The 26,034-nt window shown below is 35.1% G+C and overlaps 1 protein-coding gene across 2 annotated transcripts in view; it reads right to left on the reverse strand.

Moving 5' to 3' along the window:
• Window positions 1-26,034, reverse strand: part of GPC5 (glypican 5) — a 1,476,320-nt gene that overhangs the window by 1,174,898 nt on the left and 275,388 nt on the right. For both annotated transcript variants that reach the window (XM_063618675.1, XM_063618676.1), the window contains exon 3: window positions 7,540-8,234. In XM_063618675.1, coding sequence (XP_063474745.1) covers window positions 7,540-8,234 — 695 coding nt within the window. The remainder of the gene's footprint in view (window positions 1-7,539; window positions 8,235-26,034) is intronic.

Genomic DNA, 26,034 nt, shown 5'->3' on the forward strand with positions numbered 1-26,034 from the left:
TGCAATACAATAGTATTGCAAAGAGTAGAGGACTTCAATACTCTACTTTCAACAATGGCTAGATCATCCAGAAAGAAAATCAATAAGGAAACATTAAATTTGAACTACACTGGAGACCAAATGGACCTTAAAGAAATATACAGATAATTCCATACAAAGGGTCATAAGAGAATAAAATGAATAAGTGTATGCAAACAAATCGGAAAACCTAGAAGAAATGGAAAAATGCCTAGAAACATGCAAACTACCGAGACTGAATCATGAAGAAATAGAGAATCTGAACAGACCAATAAGGATTAAGGAAATTGAATCAAACATTTTAAAATAATTCCCCATTATATAAAATCCCAGATGAATGGCTCCACTGTTGAATTCCACCAAACATTTAAAGGAACTAGTACCAATCCTTCTCAAGCTCTTTAAAAAGTCAAAGAGGAAGATACACTGCCAAATTCATTTTATAAGGCCAGCATTACCCTGATACAAAAGCCAGATAAGGACACTAAAAGAAAATAAAATTACATATCATTATCCCTTATGAACACAGATGCAAAAATCTTCAACAAAATGCTGGCAAACCATACTCAACAGCAGTGACATTTATCCCTGGGATGCAAGGATGATTCACCATATACAAATACATAAACATGATATACCACTTTAACAGAATGAATGACAAAAATAATATGATTTCAATAAACACACACAAAAAAGTATTTGATACAATTCAATATTCTTTCATGATAAAAACTCTCAACAAGTAAGTTATAGAAGGAATTTATCTCAATACAATAAGGGCCATACATCCCAATCCCACAGCTAACATTAATACTCAATAGTGAAAAGTTGAAACCTTTCCCTCTAAGATCAGGAAGAAGACAAGAGTGTCCACTCTTGCTACTTCTATTCAACATAGTACTTGAATTTCTTGCCAGAGGAATTAGGCAAGAAAACTCAATAAAAGGCATCCAAATAAAAAAGGAAACGGTTAAATTGCCTCTTTTCAGATAACTTGATCTTATTTATAGAAAACCCTAAATACTCCAAGAAAAAAATGTGATAAATAATAAACAAATTTGGTAAAGAAATAATAAACTTCATTAAATGACAAACAGGTATATTTTAAATGCTTAATATCATCAATCAAAATAAACATAAAATCTGTAGCACTTCCATACATTAACAGCAAGCTATCAGAAAAAGAAATCAAGAAAACAATCCCATTTACAACAGCTACCAAAAAATCACTTAGAAAATAAGTTTAACAAAGGAAGTTGAAGATATGTACACTGAAAACTATAAAAATTGATGAAAAATTGAAGAGGATAAACATAAGTAGAATGATATCCATGTTCTTGAATTAGAAGAGTTAATATTATTAAAATGGCCAGTGCCTAAAGCCATCTATAGATTCAGTGCAATCTCTATCAAAGTAGCAATGAAATTTTTCACAGAAATAGAGAAAAAATTCCTAAAATTTGTATGGAACCACAAAAGACTACAAATAGTTAAAGCAATATTGTGCAATAAGAAGAAGGCATCACACTGCCTGACTTCAAAATATACTACAAAGTTATAATAAACAAAATATCATGGTACGAGTATAAAAACAGACATGCAGACCACTGGAACAGAATTAAGATCCTAGAAATAAATTTATGCATCTCTAGTTAATTGATTTTGGACTAACATAAGATCTGAAACTGTAAAAGTACTAGTAGAAAACATAGGAAAAAATGTTCTTGACATTAGTCTTAGCAAGATTTTTTGGATATGACCCCAAAAGTACAGGCCACAAGAGTGAAAATAGACAAATGAGATTTCTTCAAGCTAAAATGCTATGCATATCCAAGGAAACAATCAACAGAGTGAAGAGACAACCTATGGAATAAGGGAAAATATTTGCAAGCCATCCATCTGACAAGGGCTTCATAGCCAAAATATATAAGGAACTCAAACACTCAATAACAATAAAACAAATAACCTTAAACATAGCAGAGGGCCTGAATAGACATTTCTCCAAGGAAAACATACAAATGGCCCAAGAGGTATATGTTTAAATGTTTAATATCACGAATCAACAGTGAAATGCAAATTAAAACCACAATGAGATATTATTTCAAATCTGTTAGAATGGATATTATCAAAAAGACAAAAGAATAACAAGTGTTCTGAGGATGTGGAGAAAGGGGGAAACCTGTACACTATTGGTAGGAATGTTAATTTGTACAGTTGTTATGAAGAAAAGTGCGGTTGTTCCTCAAAAAATTAAAAATAGAACTACCAAATGCTACAGCAATTATCTTTTTGGCTATACATCGAAAAGATATGAAATCAGTATGTGGAAGAGATGTCTGAACTCCCATGTTTATTGCAGCACTATTCACAATAGTCAAGATACAGAATCAATCTAAGTGTCCATCAACAGATGAATAGATAAAGCAGATGTGAGATATATACATATGATTCTGCACAGCCAATGAAACAACATAGTGTAGAGAGAACCTATAGAATAAGAGAATACACACACATACACACACACAAAGCACATACGCACAGTGGAATACTATTAAGCCTTAAAAAAGAAAGAAATTCTGTCATTTGCAGCAACATGGACGAATCTAGAAGGAATTATGCTAAGTGAAATAAGTCAGGCAGAGAAAGACAAATGTTGTATGAATCTCATTTTTATGTAGAGTCTAAAAAAGTCAAACTCAGAGGAGCAAAGCAAATGGTGTTTGCCAGGGCTGAGGCTGGGGACATGTTGGTCAAAAAGTAAGAAGTTTCAATTAGACAGAAAGAATGAGTTCTGGAGATCTATTGTACAGCCTTGTGACTATAGTTAATAACAATGTATTATACACTTGAACTTTCTCAGAGAGTAGATTTTAAACATTCTCACTAAAAAATGTGTACATGAGGTGAAGGATATCTTAATTAGCTTGATTTTAATTATTTCACATATATCAAAATATGTTGTACACCATAAATACATATAATTTTGACAATTAAAAAGTAGTTAAATGAAAAATAAATTAAATTGTGGAAAGACATACACATGGGTTTAGGCAGTATCAATTTAGAGAGCATTTACCCCACAAAAGTAGCAGCAGGATTGGCAAAGCAGCTGAAAGCATCAGTGATGCACCTGAAGACCTATTCACATAAAATTCAATCAGAAATTATTTCAGAAAAATTCAAAAGAATCACTAGGCATTATTAAAAATTTCTTATTCCCAGGAGACAAACAGCTCATAATATTGGGATAAGAGATTGTTTGCTCAAAGAAACCTCAGTAACTTCAGAAAAGCAAATACACATTTGACACATAATTTGATTGAGGAAGAATGTAAGGGGTCCTTTTCCCTTTTACATTTAGAATTAAATGGGAGTGAGTAACCTGGAAAGAAGATGTCAAGAAAAGTGACAGGATAATAGCCTTCAAATACTTAAAGGCAAAGATGGCCAAGACTTAGTTCCTATCTTCACAACATTACATTCCAATATACCATGGGTGACTATTTAACATACATATAATCCTTCACCATAAGGATAAACTTTCCAACAACTTGAGATGTCCACAAATGTGATGGACCACTCTTCTAGGAGGCCTTTGCTCAGATTCTGCTTTATAGACCTTCAGACCTTCACAAGATATTGAGTAATTTTTCCTGTCTCAGGAAATTAGGTAAAAATAAATAATCGTGATTATATCAGTCTTTATTCTCAAGTAACTCACACCACAATATTTATCAGAAAGATAAAATCACAAAATAATCATGCAACATTTTCAGAGTTCTATGAACTGTTTACACAAAAAGTATTCAAACTTGTTATCTGCCCCTAAATAATTTTGTACTTGCCTCATATGAGGCACATGAGTCTTCATTAGCCCTGACCACGGCTAATCGCCTCAGGAGAGGTTCCACTCACCACTATCACCACTCCACTAGCACAGCCTACACATGCGGGGGTCAAATCTCCAAAATAAGAAGGATTCAGATTTAATCAGGCACGTGAAGAGAACTCCTACCAGCAGAGGCCGAAATATCACAGAACTACCTCAACAGAGTATCAAATTTATGATATCTGAACAGAAAATCCACGCACAATAAAATTACCCTTTGACTTGCCTCTAATCAGAAAACATCTCATTCCATATCTGAAAAAAACAAAATTATCTTCATATTAAAAATAGAAACAATTAATTGTCACTACACAATATGGTCACATCTGGAGTAAGAAGTTCCTTAACACTATTTAGTGATCAGAAGTCGGTGGGTGAAAACCTTTAGAAATGATCTCTACGTAGAACTGTGAGTTAGAATAGATAACCGTCCTGTGGTCTAATGAATCTTCCTTTTCTGCTTTATTAGCTTACAGTGTTTTCTATAAATCAAAGTCAGCCCACTTTCACTGGATTCTTTCAGAGATGACTTTCACACTAGGAGCTTATATTTTCCCCCCTCAATTGCTACAGATTTAATTCTTATGCCTTTTCTTTTTCTTTGTAAATTCCCAGTCTTATTCCTCAGAAGAGCCACGTACTAAATCATAAGTTCAATATCAACCCACCACATATGTTAAGCAAAAATTAAGCAAAGGTAAAAATAATATCTTTCAACACTACTAATAGTTACTGTGGAATGTATTGCATTTAGATATCTAAAATTAAAATATCTAAAATTGCAATGGTATTTTGAATTAAATTTTGTCCAACCACCCATGGGCTTTGCCTATGACGTAGCTTACACACAACCTTTGGTCACACCTTCCACCTTGTGGCAGCCAAGTCCAAATATGTGCATGAATGAAAGCTCCCCCACCAAAACATTTTTATTTCAGAAACAATATCTTGTCAGCTTTTCATATATTATGGAAACTGGAGCAACCCTAGAGATTCTACTTATTCACTCCAATCTCTTCTCTGTCTAAAGTTTATACATTCTGATCTGAGTCATGCTCAAAAGAACACACTCTACATATCCAACATTAGTTTCAAAATAATTTCATCCATGTTTGAACCTCTCTAGGAACCAACTCTGGTATCATTCTATTTTACCCTAAGAATGAGATGTCCTCTCTTTAACGCAGGGTCCTCACCCTCAGATCTGTGGCATCACAGGAGCTGTAAAGTCACTGAAATTATATGCAATATTTTGCACGTGCCTGTGTGTCAGCGTGTGTTACTTTTCTAGGGAAAGGGCATATTAGCCTTCTTATTATTGTGAAAGCGTCATGGCCACGAGAAGGTGATGCACTCTGCCACCTCTTCTTCATCACTCAAAAACTCCCACACTGCACTAGACTGACTGACGCTAAGCAAATGTCATGACTTTTGTCAAGTTCATGTGTGATAGTTACTGTAGAATGTATTGCATTTAGATATCTAAATTTAAAATATCTAAAATTGCAATGGCATTGTATTTTAATTAGGTTACTTTGGAGACTGAGATTTTGAGAATTCTTTCCTAACCTTTTTTTGTTCTCTGGGACCTATATTTGCAAAATCTCATATACTTTGCTATTTTAGGAAAATGCATATCACATCATTGAATAAATTGGACAAAATTAGCATTTTGTCCTAAATAATCTAGGCTATTTTAACTTTTCTTTTATTGAAGGCATAGTTTAAACACCTAAAAACACTTAATAAATTTACTATGCTTACTGTCTACAGAGTCAGATAAATGTCAGAGGAAGTGTACAGAGGAAGTGATAAGATATTAGTTTCCTTAACAGTTAATTAAAGTATGTTAGTATATATTATACAATTCACCGTAAAGTCATTTTTGATAGGTTTTATTGATAGAATTATATAGTAATTCTAAAGTAATTTGAGTACAACCAGCTGAATCTCTACTGATATTGCATAGATAGAATAGGTGAAAGACTTATCTGTAAGAAAAAAATAGAATGGGAGTTTTTTTGTCGAAAATTATGCTTCTGATCTTGGGAGGCCGAGGTGGGTGGATCACGAAGCCAGGGGCTCGAGACCAACCTGGGCAACAAGGTGAAACCCTGTCTCTACTAAAGATACAAAAAATTAGCTGGGCGTGGTGATGCATGCCTGTAATCCCAGCTACTCAGGAGGCTGAGGCAGGAGAATTGCTTGAACCCGGGAGGCGGAGGATGCAGTGTGCCAAGATCACGCCATTGCACTCCAGCCTCAGTGAAAGGGCGAGACTCCGTCTCAAAAAAAAAAAAAAAAGAAAACACCTTTTTTTTTTCCTAAAACTGTATAGAATCAATATTTAGCTGTGTTTCCTGGTAACACTTGTTCTATTTAGAACATCTTGAAACAATGTTATTAAACCAGACTCTATGATCTTATGCCTTTAATAAGTTAAAGTGTCAAATTACAGCAAGAAATATTAAATGTAATTACTAAGAAATAGGATTTCAAAAAATATGAAGTATTTATTTACCAAATGAATTAATAATTTATTAACAAGAGGGTAATCTATCTATATCCATTAATATTAAAAATACTTTAGAGACTTGCCTAATATTTTCTGAAAATATCAATTTTTTCTCATTCATAAAGAAAATTACAAGTATTTATTTAATTAAATGATTATTTAAAATATTTTTTGAGCTCTACACCCCTAAGAAATAAATGTTTACTTTGGGAGCATTTAAAACATCAGAGAAGGCCAGGCATGGTGGCTTACGCCTGTAATCCAAGCACTTTGGGGGGCCAAGGCGGGCAGGTTGTGAGGTCAGGAGTTTGAGAACAGCCTGTCCAATATAGTGAAACCCTGTCTCTAGTAAAACTACAAAAATTAGCCAGGCATGGTGGCGGGCACTTATAGTCCCAGCTACTTGGGAGGCTGAGGCAGGAGAATCGCTTGAACCCGGGAGGTGGAGGTTGCAGTGAGCCGAGATCATGCCACTGCACTCCAGCTTGCCGACATAGTGAGACTCCATTTCAAATAAAAAGAAAAAAAAATCAGATACATCAGTGAATTATTTCTAAATAATATAATGTGATAGTGATAATTGGTAAAATGTAAACACTATGCACAAGACATTAAGTGTGTAAGTTCATTTTATTCTCAAGAGGATACTATTATGGTGTTACATCGTCCCATCTAACCAAAGAGGAAACTGAAGGAAACAGAGATAAAATAAGCAAATGGGTAAACTCAGAGCTAGTAAGAGGCAGAGACAAATGTGAAATCCAATTTAACACTAGGACTTGTGTTTTAATTCCTACTCTTGAGGTGCAAAGAGTCCAAAGGGACTTACCTAATTTCATTTAGCTAATTACTGGTAGGCTAAATATTCAAATCTATGCTGTTCCTGATTTCAAACCTGAGCTCTTGCCACATCACAGAACTCACCCTTTCAGCAGACTTCTACTTCGGAGAGAATGTGGTATTTCAGCCAATCAAAATTTTATCATAAGATATAAAAAATATAATATCTTGGATTGAATATATCAACGGATACATTCTCCTACTATTTCCTAAAGTATATCATGGCTAATCTTTGAATTACAAGAAATCAGACTGGAAATCTGGAGTTCCTACTTACCTGTTCCAATAATTTTTGTCCATTGAGGTGAGCCTGTATCACAGCATCATTAACAAGCAAGTGAAAGTTCAGCAGCACGTGTTCTATGTCGTATGTTCCATGCATTGCATCTGACAGTTCTTCCAGCGACCGGATATATGCATGCCAGTGTGGATTAAGCTCCGCCATGTGCGCCAGGCAGCCTCGCATGACATTGAGGCAGTATCCCATACAAGGCTTAGTGAGCATCAGGCCCTGGCAGTGCGGGCAGTACTGCATCTTCAGGAGGGCTCTGCTGCACTCTTTGGTGAAGTGCAGATAGTCTGTGGTGTTGATGACTTCAATGCCCAGATTGAGTGCCTGCAGAAAGGTGCGGCTGGGCAGCAGGGACCTCCCCATCTGTCCCATTACTCTTTTGGGAATATTACCGAATGGACTCACATCCCGGCGAGCCATCCGGATGCATTCTGAGTATTCCAGGGAACTGTCAGTCACACCAGGGTTAATGAGGTGGTTGTAGACCAGAGGAAAAAGACTGTCAAAAAATCTGTTTACAAATTCTTCAGGATTAACATCTGCACCAAATAAATACAGCCCCACATCAGTGAAGAACTCCTGAACTGAAGCAGCAGCCTCCAAGGCCATGTTCCTGTAAATATTGCAAAAAAGTATACTGGTGTAATTTTCTGCTTGTTTGATGAGAGTTTCAAGGGTTTCTGTAACACAAGCAGAGGTAAAAGATGAGAAGGTTTAGTATTCATGTTAACACTGTCCATCTGCTCCAAATATTAAATGACTCATCAAAACTAATCTAAGGATCTAAGTCATAATTCTCAGCCTACTCAACCAAATTCAGTTTTCCAAGGATAATGACCGGACAACAGTGGCCACTGCCTACAACACACAAGTTTTATAGAGATATATTTCTAGAATCACAATCTGTTTAAAAGTAATGAAATCACAGGGTGCGGTGGGTCACGCCTGTAATTCCAGCACTTTGGGAAGCCGAGAGAGGTGGATCACCTGAGGTTAAGAGTTCGAGACCAGCCAGACCAACATGGGGAAACCCCCTCTCTATTAAAAATACAAACATTACCCAGGCATGGTGGCAGATGCCCGCAATCCCAGTTACTCGGGAGGCTGAGGCAGAAGAATCATTTGAACCCGGGAGGCGGAGGTTGCAGTGAGCCTAGATTGCACCATTGCACTCCAGCTTCGGTGACAGAGTGAGACTCCATCTCAAAATAAAAAAAAAAAGTAATGAAATAAAAAATAAGTTACATGTATGGTAGTTTCTTACTTTATTCTATAGTCATCCATAACTCACTATTGATAGAAAAAAGTGTCGCTGAGAAATTTATTTCATAATCTGACTTCATTATTTACAAAAGATGGTCACATTAAGTACTTAATTCACCACCTGCTATATTTTTATAATTTTTTAAATCTTTTTCTTTTCCAGAATGAAAGCTAGTAGATTACACATTGGTTGCTACAAAGGGAGGTTAGATTCCCAAAGGAAAACCAGACAATCCTTAGACCTCCTCACATGTTCTAACTAAAGAGAAAGTAAAGCATTCATTTTCAAAGTATCCATAAATTATCACATTTCATTAAGCACTGGGAAACCCATGAGTGCTATTATTTGATGAAAATAAATTATTGTGACCACATTATTAATCATATCCTTTTTCTTATCATCTTATCTTCAAAGACTTTACTGTGGGATATTTTGTTTCTTACTTAAATAACTGATGATCTCAAGTCAATTTATCCACAGAAAGAACCAAGAATAATTTACCCATAAATTAAGGGAGAAAATCTAAAAATAGAAAGTTGGAATAATCAGCAAGTCAAAATGGTATATCAAAATGCGGCATTAAGCAACAGTAAACACCTTGGATATATTAGTCATTACATTTCATAATTAGCCTAAATAAGGATACTGGACTGTTTCAATATACAATAATAAAATATATTCAATATAATTACCTCCTATAGTCCCAATCATATAGTCACTTTTATTTAGGTTGTAAAAGATCACGCACATATACACCATGGAATACTATGCAGCCATAAAAAATGATGAGTTCGCGTCCTTTGTAGGGACATGGATGAAACTGGAAAACATCATTCTCAGTAAACTATCGCAAGGACAAAAAACCAAACACCGCATGTTCTCACTCATAGGTGGGAATTGAACAATGAGAACTCACGGACACAGGAAGGGGAACATCACGCTCCGGGGACTGTTGTGGGGTGGGGGGAGGGGGGAGGGACAGCATTAGGAGATACACCTAATGCTAAATGACGAATTAATGGGTGCAGGAAATCAACATGGCACATGGATACATATGTAACAAACCTGCACATTGTGCACATGTACCCTAAAACCCTAAAGTATAATAAAAAAAAAAAAAAAAAAAAAAAAAAAGATCACGCAACAACTTAGTAATCAAAGCACTGTTTGAGTATGTTACAAAAATAGATGGAAGAAGAGTAGGAAAAAACAAAATGGAATAACAAAATGCAGAGGTGCTGAGAGAGGTACTAATGAAGCAGAACTGTGTCATGAATACGCCATAGAGTCCAAGTACAAATAAATAATAACACAATATCATGAAGTCTGATACTGATCTAATTCACATTGATTTCCAGGCTTTAGTGTGATATATTAAGGTGCATCTAGCATCTACCCTGCAATCAAAGGTAACAGCTTTTAAAAGTAATTGCAATTCTGTTTCAACAGAGTATGTATAAATTGTTAGGTAGAGCTCATGTGTTATCTGTGCGTCGCTAGTAACTAGTTCCTCAATAAAAATATGAAAGAATGAAAATGGGATGATAATGAAAAGCCTTCAATTGAGATTAGCAGCTCTATCATGTCAGCCAGCATTAATGCCAGGTTTCCCCAAATGGCCTGATCACCTGGGCTTCATGGAGAAAAAATACAGATTGTCAAGTCTCTGCATTTGAAATTCTAACTCAGTAGGTTCGTCTTGGTTCAGGAATCTATATTTAACAAGCAGTCCAGGTGATTCTTTTAACCTGGCCAGTTTTTGAAACATTGCGGTTGCGAATGCGTGTCAAATATTCTCTCTGCGCTTACAGAGTTGTTCAGCAAGCATTCCACTATGATAACCTGACCCCACAGCTGCAGTCTCAGCCACTACACTCTGTTTTCACAGATCCACAGGACAAAGTGTGAAAACAGAATTGAATCTTTGTGGCTTGAACTACAATAAAACTGCCAAGCCTGTATGTTTCTCCGTGAAATAGGTCATTTTTCTGAGCAGTTTGTGTGCGGCTAAGAATCGCGAAGTGGGTCACAAATAATTTTATTTACCAATAATGGTTAAATCACAATGTTTTAAAATTGTTTAATTTGTTAAAGATAAAATGAGGATAGATTCAAAGATATCACAGGCATCCTTACATGCTTTCCATCCAGGTTTCTAAGATATGTGCTGTATGTGTTCATATGACTGACAATTGCCATATTATTCTTAGTGGAATAAGGGTTGAACATTGCTGAATCAGTCAATACTGATGTTCCATCAGATTTCTGCCAACTCTAAATGATGCCTACACATGCAATTTTTATAAAGGCAAGGTGAAATATTTCTTTATAAATTTCAGCCCAATTAATTTATAACATAATGATTTAGGAAAATATGGAGTTTAAGTAGCCCTAACAGGTATGTTTTACAAAGTAATTTATATTGTAAAAGCAATGTTGAAGAGAATATATTCAATATTTAGGAGTTTCTATTCAAAATAAAAGTGAGTATAGCACTTCCAAATATCATTATTTCTCTTTTAAGGCCACTGTGTATTATTAGCAACAAACTAATTCTGAGTACTCTTTGATTTTGTAATTAAAAATGAATTTCTGAACAAATTATACAGTTTTTATTTGATTTTAGAGTAGTTTTTCTCTGATTCAATTTTATTCTTTAAAACAAAACAACCAAAAAGAACTTGATAATAACTTCAGGAATCATATTAGAGTGAAATTTTAAAACTTTTCTCTAATACCACATGCATTAAAATTTTAGCTTTCATAAACTGTGTATTGACTTTACTACCCTTTGAAGGGGAGATTATATGTTATCAAATACAGTCATGTGCCTTGTAAGATGTTTTGGTGAATGACTCACTGTATATATGACGTTGGTCCCATAAGATTATAATGGAGCTGAAAAATTCCTATAACTTAGTGATATCACAGCCATCATAACATCATAGTCCAACATATTACATGTTTGTGACGATGCTGGTATTAACAAAAATACTAGATTTCCAGTCATATAAAAGTCTAGCACATACAATTATGTACAGTACATAATATTTGATAATGATAATAAACAACTTTGTTACTGGGTGTTTGCCATGCTATGTTTTTTATTGTTATTTTAGAGTGTACCCCTTCTACTGATTTTTTTTTAAGTGAACCATAAAGCCAGCTAAGTCAGGTCTTCCAGAGGAAGGCGTTATTGTCATAGGAGAGGAAGGCACTGTTATCACAGGAGACGACATCTCCGTGCCTGTTATTGTCCCTGAAGCCCTTCCAGTGCGACAAGATGTGGAGGCGGAAGACGGTGATATTGATCCTGACCCTGTGTAGGCCTAGGCTAACGTGTGTGTTTGTGTCTTAGCTTTTAACAAAAAAGTTTGAAAAGTAAAAAAATAAATAAATATTTAAAAATAGAAAAAAGCTTATAGAGTAAGGCTATAATGAAAACATTTTTGTACAATGAGTTTGTGTTTTAAGCTAAATGTTACTACAAAAAATCAAAAAGTTTTTTAAAAATTGAAGTTTATAAAGTAAACTTGATAAACTACTGTAAGCTAAGGTTACTTTGTTATTGAAGAAAGATTTTTAAAATAAATTTAGTATAGCCTAAGTATACAGTATTTGTACAGTCTATAATAGTGTAATGTCCTAAGCCTTCGCATTCACTCACCACTCACTTACTGACCTACCTAGAGCAACTTCTAGTCTCGCAAGCTCCACTCATGTTATGTGCCCTATACAGGTGTACCTTTTTTTAAAAAAAATTATACCATAATTTTACGTGTATATATATTTTTATATATGATTTTTTGAGACAACATCTTGCTCCATCACCCAGGCTGCAGTGTGATGTCATGATCATAGCTCCCTGTAGCCCAAACCTTCTGTGCTCAAAGCAACCCTCCTGCCCCAGCTTCCCCAGTAGCTGGGACTACAGGTATGGACAACTATGCCAGGCGAATTTTTATTTTTTATTTTTTTTTGTTGAGATGGGGTCTTGCTATGTTGCCCAGGCTGGTCCCAAACTCCTGGCCTCAAGGTATCTGCTCCTTCAGCCTCCCACAGTGCTAGGATTACAGGCTCAGTCTATACCATCCTTTCACTGTATCTTTTCTAAGTTTAAATATGCTTAGATACACAAAGATTTACCACTGCATTACAAACACCCAAAGTATTAAGTATAGTAACATGTCATACAGGTTTGTAGCCTAGGAGCAATGAACCTATACCATATAGCCTAGGTGTGTAGCAGACTATAAGGTCTATATCTGTGTAAGTATACTCTGTTATATTTACACAATAGTGAAATTGTCTAATGATGTATTTCTCCAAACAAATCTCTGTACTTCAATGGCACACAATCGTGTCAATATTCTGTTTATTTCCTGAATATCTGAACACAAAATAGATTTGATTTAGGTAATTTATTGCATTAGTTTTTCACCATGCTATTAACTCATCACAATATTAAAAAATTGGGGGGCTTTCCATATGTATTAAATCTGATATTGAAATATTCCAGTTAATTGAATTACCCAAATATATGTAATGTACATATTTTTATATATTATATCTGTGATCATAAATATTTCTTAAATCCAACCAATAAAAAACTGTAAACTATTGGTCTATACATAGTTGATTCTTCAATGCTTAGGGATAAACATATTTTGAATTTTTTTGTCCTAATCACTTCATAAAATTTTAATATGTAAACACCTATCAAAAATGAACGATCTAGGAGCCAAGCCATTGAATAATTTTGTACTAATTTTTAATTAAAATTGGTAAAATCAAAATTGAATTTACTATAGCTACTCATTTGTATTAACTTTGAATTTGTAAAACTATCACTTTGTTCTTATACCATGTTTACCAAGGAGTTGAGTGTTTCTATTTTACTGAATTAACATTTTGATATTAGCAAGAATTTAAACTTTCAAAATAATTGTCAAGTAACAAAATATGTGCTGTTCTCCAAAAGTGTAATAGACATATAACATAATTGTTTATAAATCCAAGATCAGTAAGGTGCTGAACAATTAATCACATCTACTTAATTATGAAAGAGAAACTACAGTTTCTTTCATTACAAAGTTATAATACATAAAAATACTTCTCAACCAAGCTATGTAAGTAGTAGCTTTGTGTTCAAGCATTAAAAATTGTAGCACACATTGAAAATAAACATTTTCCAGTCTTGTTTAAGGAATTTAAGAAACAGATTAGGAATAAAAAATTATCTTTTTGTGTTTTTCATTGAGAATTTCAATAAGCTCTTCTTTCCAGTGATATCAGAACAAGTCATCAAGACAGAATAATTTCCAGTTTTCCTTATAATGCCTGAGTGGTAGATTGAATTAAAGGCTGCAAGTGCAATCTAATTACTGTTTAAATATAGAATGTAATTCTCCCCAGCCTTATGGGAAAATTAATTTATCTATGCATAAAATCATTTATGTGTTATCTCACTAAAAACTGGATTTGGAATGCATGAAGTTTATCTGCATCTATTTCCATTTTCAACATTAACATTCCATTAATCTTAATTTAATGATGAAACACCTAAGACTGAAAACTTCAACTGTTTCCAGCCCACATTCCTTTTAGAGATATTTTATTATATACACAAATGATTACCGACACAAATCAAGGATTTAACATTAAATAAAACTGGTAGAGATAAAGTTGAGTGATATCAATTTAAAATTAAATGTGAAAAATGTCAAAATCAGTGAAGAGTCATATGCAGGTGGCTTTTTGTAACGAGAGAAACCGAAGAGTCACAAGGCTTTTATTAGTTTAAAGATAAAGTTGATTTCTAAAAGCAATGATTATGAATAACTGTTATAATAACCTCTCTGGTATGACATGTACTTATATTTTATGACCCTTTTCATATTTTTTATTTTTGATATATGAATGTTTTAACTTAAAAAATTTGAAATTTCAACTATAAGTTGAGGCCACAGATATCCTCAAATAGAGCAATGAAATAGATTTTAAAAGATTAAATCATATCAACCATAGAAAATCAGATGATTTTACAATGTATATCTGATTAAAGAGAAATTTTCAGAGCGAATTTGCATTTTGTGCATTACAACTCTCAAGTCACAGATTATGTTATTGCAATGGACAATTTATTACTACTCTGCTACTTTAGAGTTACTCTGTGCCTGAAATCATGTATCCCTCTGTATTAAATTATACAGATAGATGAATAGGTAGGTAGATAATTTTAAAAGTAATTTTATAACCAGTTTTTATCACACACGTATGAATTTTAATTCCATTTCCTTTTTTCTTAAAAAAAGTACTTCTGAATAATTTTAATAGTAATAATTCTTTTGATTTTCAGAAGACCATTATAGCCACTTGAAGATATGTATTTTTAAACAAAAGAAGCAACTACCTAATTCTCTAGATCCAGTCTAGAGAACACTTCCAAGTGTTTATACTGAATTTTCCCTTATATTTGCATATTTCCTCATTTTTTTTCCAAAAAGTAAAATGTGCAAAGTTTTTTGGAATATTAATTTAATGACATTTTCAAATGTTATGCGGTATGATTTATAATATAATTGTCCAGAAATCAGTCATCTATATAAATAAATAGCGAGTGGGATATTAATCTGTATCATCAAGACTTAGCATTTTGTTAATTAATCTAATCTTCTAGGACAAGCACTGCATGGAAAAGTGCCCTCTTAACTTTCTTCCTCCCTCATTTCCCTCATTAATTTGGCCTTCATGGTGCTTCACATTTATTTCTAATATTATTTTATAATTATTTATGTTCTGAAAATCAACTTGATTTTAGCAGAAATTTAAATTCGCTTAAGCACTTGTGTAACAGATAAAATCAGTTCCAAACAACTAACCATTGATTGTTTCATGAATTATTGTGGGGTGAAGATTTTAAATCAAATTTTCTGATAATCTTTAAGCTCAGAAACACAATCTAGAACTACAAAGGAGCTATACGGAAGAGATTCTTACTAACCACTTTATGTTTCTATACAGAACAAGTAAATCAATATCCTTTATTGGTGGTTCTCCTTCCTCTTTTTCTTTTTTTTTTAGTTAATTCATACACAAAAACATGGTTCTTCTTTATTTAAATAAACAAAAGCTTTCATTCTGCTAACTCATAATTCCTGCCCTCATTTTCTCTATTTGAAATCTCAAGAGAATGAGATGTTCTGTATTTTTGGCTTTCATTAGCACACTGTCCATTCCCTCTTAGTGTATTCAAATCTAGTTTCTTTTGATATTCATTCTTTCATTCATCCATTCAACCAATATATTTTGAGTACCTGTTTTAGACCTTGAAGCTAAAACTGAATAAGCCATACAAGTTTCTGTCCTTATAAAGCTTAGAATCTACAGAGTAGAAGATAAAGTATAAAAGCAAACAGATATATAAATAATTTATTATTATGTTAGGTATTACAGAGGGATAAAAGAGGGTAGAGGATGAAAAGTGAAGGGCGCTGTTTTCCAAAGATCAATTTGCTTATAATCAATTGACCAAAAGACAATCAAAAGCAAGGTCTTAATCTTATTCTCAATAAGAAACTTTCTGAGTTTACCAAATACATCCAAACTATGAACAATATTTGGTCATTTGCTAAATTAAAAAATTGATTTGGACAAACTGGCTTGGGCAAAATGATTTTCTACAGATTGGCTATTTTATTTTATTCTGAGACAAGGTCTCATTCTGTTGCCCAGACTAGAGTGCATTGGCACGATCTCCGCTCACTGCAGCCTCGACTGCCTGGGCTCCAGAGACTCCCCCACTTCAGCCTCCCAAGTATCTGGGACCACAGACAAGCACCACCACAATACCCAGCTAATTTGTGTTTGTTTGTTTGTAGAGACAGTGTCTCTACGTTGCCCAGGCTGAGATTGGCCATTTTAGGTACAGTGAGAAGGAAAACCCTCTCTGGGGAAGCAACATTCAAGTGGAGGCCTCAATGATGAAAAAGAGCCAGCTTGAAAAGATGAGTGGTTAGGGGGCTCAGAGAAGGTAGAGTGCAAGGTTATGAGGTGCAAAGAAGGTTGCTGACTATGCGAAAACAAAGGAAAGTCAATGTGATTGGAGCTCAGTGAGTGAGAGGAGAGAAAGGTCTGAGAAGTAGGCAGGGGACAGATTTCAGATGGCCCCACAGATCATGTAAGGGGTTTAGATTTTCTATGTGGAATGCGAAGCATGGGGAATTTTAAACATGGGAGAAATGTGATGCTGTTCACGTCTTAAAGGGTAACAGTGGCTGATATATGGAGCATGGACTGCTGGACGGGTGTAAGGATGAAAGCAGGAAGCCCAGTTTAAAGGCTATGCTAACAGTATTGGTGACAGTCATTGCTGGGCTGGACTGTGGTATTGGTGGACGTGTATGCTGCAATAAGTGATCAGATTGGCCATATGTACTGAATCATAGGCAAAATAACTTGTGGTTGTTTGGAGGGAGATATATAGGAAATGGATAAATGAAGGATAAATCTGAAGACTGGGCCTCAGTATCTGGATGCATAGTGGTACCATTAACTAAGATAGGCAAGAGTATGCAGGTTCCGTGTTTGTGTGTGGTGGGGTTGAAAATTAAAGGTTTTGTTTTGAACGTGTTACCAATTAGAAAATCAAATAAAATGTATCAGTATACAATTAGATAAAATAATCGGAGTCTCAGGAAAAGTTGAGGCCGTTGATATAAATCTGAAAGTGACTGTTATGGAGAACAAAGTTATGGTACTGGATGAAATAACCAGGGGAAAAGATAGGGAAGAGTGGAGAGATTTAGGAAAAGAAGAGTAACCAGAAACAAGAATTAGAATAAGAAGCCAGTGAAGTAAAAAGAAAATCAGGAAAATGGAGTGTCCCAGAAATCAAGGGAAGAAAATAATGCAAGTAGAAGAAAGTAATCTATCATGTCAAATGCTATTAAAAGGGCAACTGAGATGAGAAATAACTGTTGACCATGGGAACTGACGAGAAAAAGAAGCCCTTAGCAACCTTGATAACAGCTGCTTCAGCAGAATGCGAGAAGAAAAGGACAAGAATTGAGGCAACGTTATGGGCAACTTCTTGCAAATGTTTGCTATAATGGAAGCAGAAAACCAAGACAGGCCACTGGAGTGGGCTATGAGGTCAAAGGTTTTTGCTTGTATGAGGAAGGAGAATTTACTGAATATTCACATATGGATACAGGAATAAATTGATGACTGAGCAGGCAGGATGGGAACTGCAGGAGGAAATTCCTTGAGTAAGCAAAAGGATGTGATCTAGGGCATTGATAGAGACTAAAATATTGGATAAATAAGTGGATGTTATAGTTGCCAAGAATAATGTCAAATGAAGTCAAGAGAAAGAGTCAGGTAATAAAATGATGAGTTGCTAAGGGAACATGACCAGAAGTCTGGTAAATGGCAGCATGGAAGCCAGACAGGCAGTGAGTCTTCCAGCAGGCAAAGGGGATTTGCCGGGGGAGCATAGGAGCAAAGATGTGGATACACGAGCACAGTATCCCCAACAAAAGAGGATGATCCTGTTTGTTTCCTGTTGCTGCTGTAGCAAATTGCTAATAATTTCCCAGTCTAAATAACAAAAAATTATGCCTTCTCAGTTCTAGATGCCAGGCATCCAAAAGCAGTGTCACTAGGCTGAAATCAAGGTGTGATCTTGGCTGCACTGCCTCTGGAGGTTCTGAAAGAGAATTCATTCCTTTCTTTTTCCAGCTGCTGGTAGCTGCTGCCATTTCTTGGCACTCCTTGGCTTATATCCACATCATTCTAATCTTACATTGTCTTCTGCGTGTATTCATGTGTGAAATCTCCCTAGGCCTCTCTTTTAAAGATTCATGTGATTATTAGGACCCACCCAGATAATTCAGGATAATCACCCCATCTCGTGATCCTCCATTCAAGCACATATGCAAAGACCTTTTTTTTTTTCCATGTAAGCAACAATTCGAAGATTCCAGGGATTTGTCCCTGATGTCTTTGGGGCCCAATATTCAGCCTACTACAATACTGATCACAGCAGACAAAAAAATAAAATTAAAAAATCTACACTTGATTTGCAAACTCAGGAGACAATGAGTGTAGTCCAAGGTCTTCCATGTACTGATTATGTGAGCCATTTAACCTCTCTAAGCGTCAATTTTGTCTGTAATAAAGTAGATGTAATTGTGTCTGCTCTGACCAAGGGCAGAATAGCTGTGAGATTCAATTGAAATAAAATGCAGCATGGTGACTAGTGATTCTTTCACTCCTTATGTTCACAGACTGCTCAGAACAATGTCCTAAGACTGACTGTACCCTCCTGCCTTTCCTGTGTGCTCACGAATCTGTTGAGGCGGGAATTGTGTCCTCCTGTTCATCTTTCTATCTCCCAACGTTTTTCCCATGAGGGGCCTCTGTACATTCTGATAGGCTTCAGTTCAAATGCCCCATAATTAGATGCTAGTCCCATGAGTGTAAATTTCCTGACTTCCTTGCCCCTCACTTATTCTCATCAGAAAACAGGTATAATAATGGCACCTATCTCATAGAACAGCTGTGAGAATTAAATGAATTTGTACATGCTACCTACTTGCATAGCGCCTAAAGGTAGAATGTGCTCAAAAACCATTAAGGAATAATAATAATAATCCCTAACTTTTGCCATGTACTTGCCGTGAGCTAGATGATTTATTAAGTTCTTTTGGAAAATTAATTCACTTGATTCTCCAATCCATGATGCGGGTACTCTTACTAGCACAAAAACCATAATAATACTATGTATATTAGTAAACATAGCACACATTGTATTATTAATCATTCCTACTTTACAGATGATCAGGTTGAAGCACTGAGAGTGTAAGTGATTTGATCAAGGTTTATACAGAAAGTAGCAGAGTCTGGATTTGAACTCTGAGTATTTGGTTCCAGATTCTGGGTTCTGAACCATATAATATACTATCATTTTTTAAATAGTCTGACATCCTATATAAAATAGCCGAAAAGGGCCATTTGGGATAGATGTACACAAAAACAAAATAAAGCAAGACAAAACTTTATCTATATAATTGAACAAAATGCACACATTTCACTGTTAACTTAGCATATTAAGATATTATGTATGATAAACCAAATTAGCTATTGAAATAATTCTTTTCAAAAATTAATATTATAAATATGGCAAAAATAAAGAGAAAGCTATGTGTTGCACTGAAGTCAACTCAGCTGAAAATTTTCTAATATTTCTAATTATGAACTGCAAAACTGCATCCTAATCTCTGGGAAAGAAACATACCGTTTAAGGGCCAGGCGCGGTGGCTCACGCTTGTAATCCCAGCACTTTGGGAGGCCGAGGCGGGCGGATCACGAGGTCAGCAGATCGAGACCACGGTGAAATCCCGTCTCTACTAAAAATACAAAAAATTAGCCGAGCTTGGTGGCGGGCGCCTGTAGTCCCAGCTACTCGGAGAGGCTGAGGCAGGAGAATGGCGTGAACCCGGGAGGCGGAGCTTGCAGTGAGCCGAGATTGCGCCACTGCACTCCAGCCTGGGCGACAGAGCGAGACTCCATCTCAAAAAAAAAAAAAAAAAAAAAAAGAAAGATACCGTTTAAGATCTTTATCACCAAATACACTGTGGAGAAAAAAATAAATATTGTTGCTCTTCTACCACTCTTTCCCCTGCCAAAGAAAAAGTCCATGTCAAAAGACAATATAGGAGAAAATAAACTATTTAGTTTGAACAAGAAGGTAAAGTTAAATTCAGGGAAAAGATTTAGGTTATAGAGAATACTGCTGGTGATGCCGCATAAATTCCACTAGGAATGATGGAAGAGCTAGGCAGGCAGAGAGGAATAGTTGATTGGGTCAAGTTGTCACTGAAATGGTATTGAGATTTCTGCCAACCTCTTCCTAATGAAATGCAGTGGCTTCTTCTCAACATTCAGAGTCTCCTAGTAACTCTAGCTTTTAAAGCTGGTGACGCATTCTCTTATACCCTCTATTGGTAAAAATTTTGTTTCTTTCACTCATTCCTCTACATCCTAGGCCAGATTGCTCAAAGTCGTGGTTCTCGTTTCTTATCATTTGTTCAAAATATCGCACCACTTTTACAATGGCAAATAAAACTCCAAGCTGATTGCTCTCACATTTACATATGTAGCTCAGCAATCATCAAAGTTTTCGGTCTCGGAACGCTTTACACTCTTAAAAATTTATTGAGAAACCCAAAGCTTGTATTGTGGTGTGCTGCATACATATATATAGAAATACATATTATTCACATGTATTATTTAAAAAAAACTGATAATTATTTTAAAACATTTAATCCATTAAGAGAACCATAATAAACATAATGATACTAGATTACTGGTTTTGTAAAAAACAGAACTGTATTTTCCAAAACAAAAAATGTTAGTGTGAAGAATATCATTGTTTTACATTATTGCAAATTTCATTATTGTCTCGCTTAATAGAAAAGAGCTATATTCTCACATCTATTTCCGAATTCAATCTGTGAACAGCGTCTTGTTTTGGTCAAGGTATATGAAGAAAATCCAGCCTCACACAGATGCAGTTGACAAAGGCAGCCTTTTCATTTAATAGGCTTTTCAGATCATTGTTAACATTGTTCTTTGATATTACACCAAAACATGATGAGTGATTGTTTCTTCAAGTTTAAGTGCAATACAGAATCTAAAAGCATACCACTGGCCAATCTTTTATTATGAATGGTTCTCTTACCCATTCAAGACATTGTAATCCATGCATTGGCATGTTAGTTTATAAGTTATGCAGATTTTCCCGATTTTGACACATTTCATCACTTTTTTGTTTGTTTGTTTGTTTGTTTTGAGATGGAGTCTTGCTCGTCGTCCAGGCTGGAGTGCAGTGTTGCAATCTTGGCTCACTGCAACCTCCGCCTCTCTGGTTCAAGTGATTCTCCTGCCTCAGTCTCCCGAGTAGCTGGGATTACAGGCATGTGCCACCATGCCTGGCTAATTTTTGTATTTTTAGTAGAGATGAGGTTTCACCACGTTGGCCAAGCTGGTCTAGAACTCCTGACCTCATGACCTGCCCCCCTCGGCCTCCCAAAGTGCTGAGATTAGAGGTGTGAGCCACTGTACCTGGCCTCATCACATTTTTAAGTACTGGAAACTGTCAAGGTCATGGTGATGGATGTAAGTTTTCTAAATTTCCAGTTTTCTCTTAAAAGCTCAAATATAATTGCTACCAGCAAATACAGTATGTTGTTTTACTTGAAGCTACAGACTCATTTTGTTAAATTTTAAGAAAATGTTTGTCAGATACTCAAGTCTGAATTACCATAGCTTGCCTGTCAATCACTTGGTTCAAGAAAAAAAAAAATGGTATTCAGAAAAACAAAATGTGGCTAGTTCAGCTAGCAACTTAATTGCAAAAGTATCTTTCATTGAGAGAGCCATTACACTTTTGTATGCAGAAGACTTGCTTTATGCAATCTTATTTCATGACATAGAACATGAAAAATATGTGTAACTGAGAGTTTATATTTAACAATCAATAATTTTTGCTGTTTTATCTGGACTTTCTTAAATGCAATGGCTTTTAAAAATGTGAGTTTGTGGAGGTAAAACATACAGTGATTACTATTAAGAGTACAGTTTGATGCCACCAATTTAATTTGTGCTAAAGTCCCAGCAGTTTTGCTCACCATTGCTTTTGTACTATAAATGCAAATGCAAATACAGAGGAAAATGTAAACCATGACTTCATAGTATTATGAAATAGTTTTGATCTCACAAACACTCTGAGGTTTCCGGAACCCCAGACCACTTTGAGAATTGTTGCTGAAGCAAATATTTCTTACTGGAGATTCTAGTTATTTTTCCATGTATAACATATCAACCTGGTTCTGTGTTTGCCAATTATTTCCCTCTATTGTTTCAGCATCTTTCTGACCTCCTTATTTTGTATATTAGGATCAACCATCTAAGCATCCGGACTCAAAGTCTTAGAACTTTTATTGCCCATGTCCAGTTAGTCATCAATAGCTGTTCTCATGGCACGTGTGTACCTATGTAACAAAACTGCATGTTCTGCACATGTGCCTCACAACTTAAAGTATAATAAATAAATAAATAAATGTTGATTTCTTTAAAAAATTATTTCTCATTGCCAGATATTACCTTAATATCTCTCTTATCCACTTTGGATTACTAAAAGAGCTTCCACTGGTTCCTCAGTCCATTTTTTCCTCAGTTCAATATTGAGCACTCTAAATGTTTACATACATCTTTTCATTTATTTATTAAAATACAATGTTTACCCCAGGACAAAGTCAAACTCCATAGAACTGAGTAAACTAATACACTTTGATTTACATTGCAGAGTCTCCAAAACATGGCTAAAAGAATATCCAAGTGCTAGAAAAGACATTTTGTTAAGTAGCACATGGCATTCTAAACCAAAATGAATTAATTGAACTTGCAGTTTCTCAAATTACATAATGATAACTTACCTCAATCTTTTCCTTTAAAGTCAGCTCTATAGCATCCACGAATGTACAAAAAAACCAAAAACTCCTAACATCCTTGAAATAACTATCACAGTTTAATTTCCTGTGCCATCAATTAATTATATTTTATTATGTCTGATCACTACAGGTCATTGATCATATTTTTTGCTCTAAGAATTGTCATTAATTTGTACCCTCTTCATGGTGCTAGAACATTTTGGTGGAGTTTTTAAATCTAAATAATAATATATTAATATGAATCACTAATGAAGCATCTTATCTCTTCTTCATTTCATGGTTCTTGGGATATCTGCCTACAGTATAGTGTTTAAAATATATCTATTTGTTTCTCTTAGCTTTATAGCAATGGCTAAGGACTTTCATTAGGCAACACAAAAATATTCTCCAAGCCATCATACAAATGCCGTATACTATCAATGAATTCTAACCACCAAATGTTCTAATATAAAGTAACTTAAAAATGGTTTAAATTTTATTCTGCAATCTCCTGATTTTACCGCATCCTGAGCATGGTCCTACACATCTGCTAGATCGTATTGCCAAGTGTCATAGTTGAGTGATTCCTACAGTTACAGGTCGGGAAACAGAGGAAGAAATGAATTGAAAGTATTCACTCCAAAGTTACAGACAGTTTAATAAATATACTGTTTCTGCTTTGACATGAGAGAAACTTCCTCAGAAGGTAGGCAATCTTTGAGACCATTACATTCTTTCCAAATAGCTGGAGAAAAAATCGCAATTCTTTCTGATAACTAAAATGGGTTATAAAGCACAAACTCAATCAGACCAAGAACAGTCTGTTTTACTACAACATCTATTTCTGCTTTCATAGCTCTTATCAGAAAATACTCCAACAGTAACATAGTCAAAAGCAGAAAGAATAGGGTGTAACAATTATGTGATTTTTGCTATGGGATACTAGCAGCCCTTTTTAAATGCACTAGAGATATATATTTAAAAACAAAGGTCCTTCCAAAGATATGACTTGTAGAAATCTAGATTCTAAACAATTGTGATTTCAAAGATATGACTTTAGAAACAATATGAATTTTCCTTATAAACATTTGCCAATTCAAAAAATGGTATCTTTATTCAAGAATTTTTAAAATAAGAATAAAATCCCTTAATGCTGCAATTTTGCAGGGCAAGATCAAAGTGCCTGGAAGATCAGTATGTTAGAAATGCAAAAGAACTTCACAGATGAACTAATTCATCTCCCAAATGCCCCCATAACCAGCTCTGGGACTTGAGGTTCTCTTATATTAAAAACAAACAAATATAAACAAAATCTTCCATTTTAAAACCTTTCTCAGTGCCCAATTGTATATCTAATACAATCAAAATATCATGGCCTTATAGCTAAGGCACCAAATTCCATAAAATTGGAGTTAAAATCTATTTCTTTTTTAAAATTTGTTTTCTTGGAAATTCACATTAGTTTCTGTGTGGAGATGCAGTCATACATTTGAAAATCATTAAAAAGTACCAAGTATCATTTAGGAAGGTACTTACCAAGGTCGAGCTTTAATAAAAGGATTGAGCCATAATTCCTCTGTATTGCACCCCTGCTTGTGATTCCCTTTTTCTTTCATTTGAAAGAATTATCTATTCTGCTTCCTACATCTTTTTCACAATGAACTCCAATACGACCGTGAGCATTATTTATTTTAACAGCTTTCCCACTTTGGTCATGTTGCAGTCCACACTTGTTATTACTGTACTTCATTTTGCTTTTCTATTTTCAATTTTAATGTAGATTCCACTTCCACACAGCATAAGCATGCAAGCTGTTCCCTATCCATATATAGTGAAGTGTTTTAGGCAAATATACAGATTGTGTACTTGGTTCCAAGGGCCTTAAAAAGCAGTGGTCCCTGTCCCTACCTTACCTAAACCTTGTAAGGTTAAGCGCGAGCTCACTTATCACTCTAACTATACCCAAGAACAGCTTCTTACCAAAAGCATTCTCTAGATGAAAGTTAAACCTAGCTTGGTAGTTTAAATAAAGTCAAATACAATTTGTGCAGTGTTTTCAAGAGCCTCCAAACCATTAAGATCTTTAGTCATCCTGAAAGTATGAAGCCTGTTTCACTGTTCCAGAATGATTAAGTTACTCAGATGTTCACATTCACTACTGTATGTGAGGGAGGGTACAAAAGAAAAATAAAAGGCACTTGAAGAAATTTCACCAAGAGCATTTTAATATACATTCTATACAATTTCCTCTAGTTAAACTGCTCTAAGTTGCTACCCAGGATGCCAAATAGCTTTCAACCTGTATTAAACGCTGATTTTTTTTCATTTTATTTCTGAGTACATTTATATCCACGATGGTATATTGGCTTGTTGTACTAGACATGACCTAGCATTATCCAACATTAAAATGGCCAAAGGCAGCCGGGTGCGGTGGCTCATGCCTGTAATCCAAGCACCCTGGGAGGTTGAGAAGGGTGAATCACCTGAGCCCAGGAGTTCAAGACCAGCCTGGCCAACACGGTGAAACCCCGTCTCTACTAAAAATACAAAAATTAGTCAGGCGTGGTGGTGGGCACCTGTAACCCCAGCCTGGGTGACAGAGGGAGCTTCCATCTCAAAAAACAAAAACAAACAAAACAAACAAACAAACAAACAAAGCCAAAGGCTCCCATGATCTATGGCAAAGAGTTACTTCAGGCTCCTGATTCACATCAAGACTTT

This window comes from Symphalangus syndactylus, chromosome 15 (genome assembly GCF_028878055.3).
Source record: "Symphalangus syndactylus isolate Jambi chromosome 15, NHGRI_mSymSyn1-v2.1_pri, whole genome shotgun sequence".
Classification (NCBI taxonomy): domain Eukaryota; kingdom Metazoa; phylum Chordata; class Mammalia; order Primates; family Hylobatidae; genus Symphalangus; species Symphalangus syndactylus.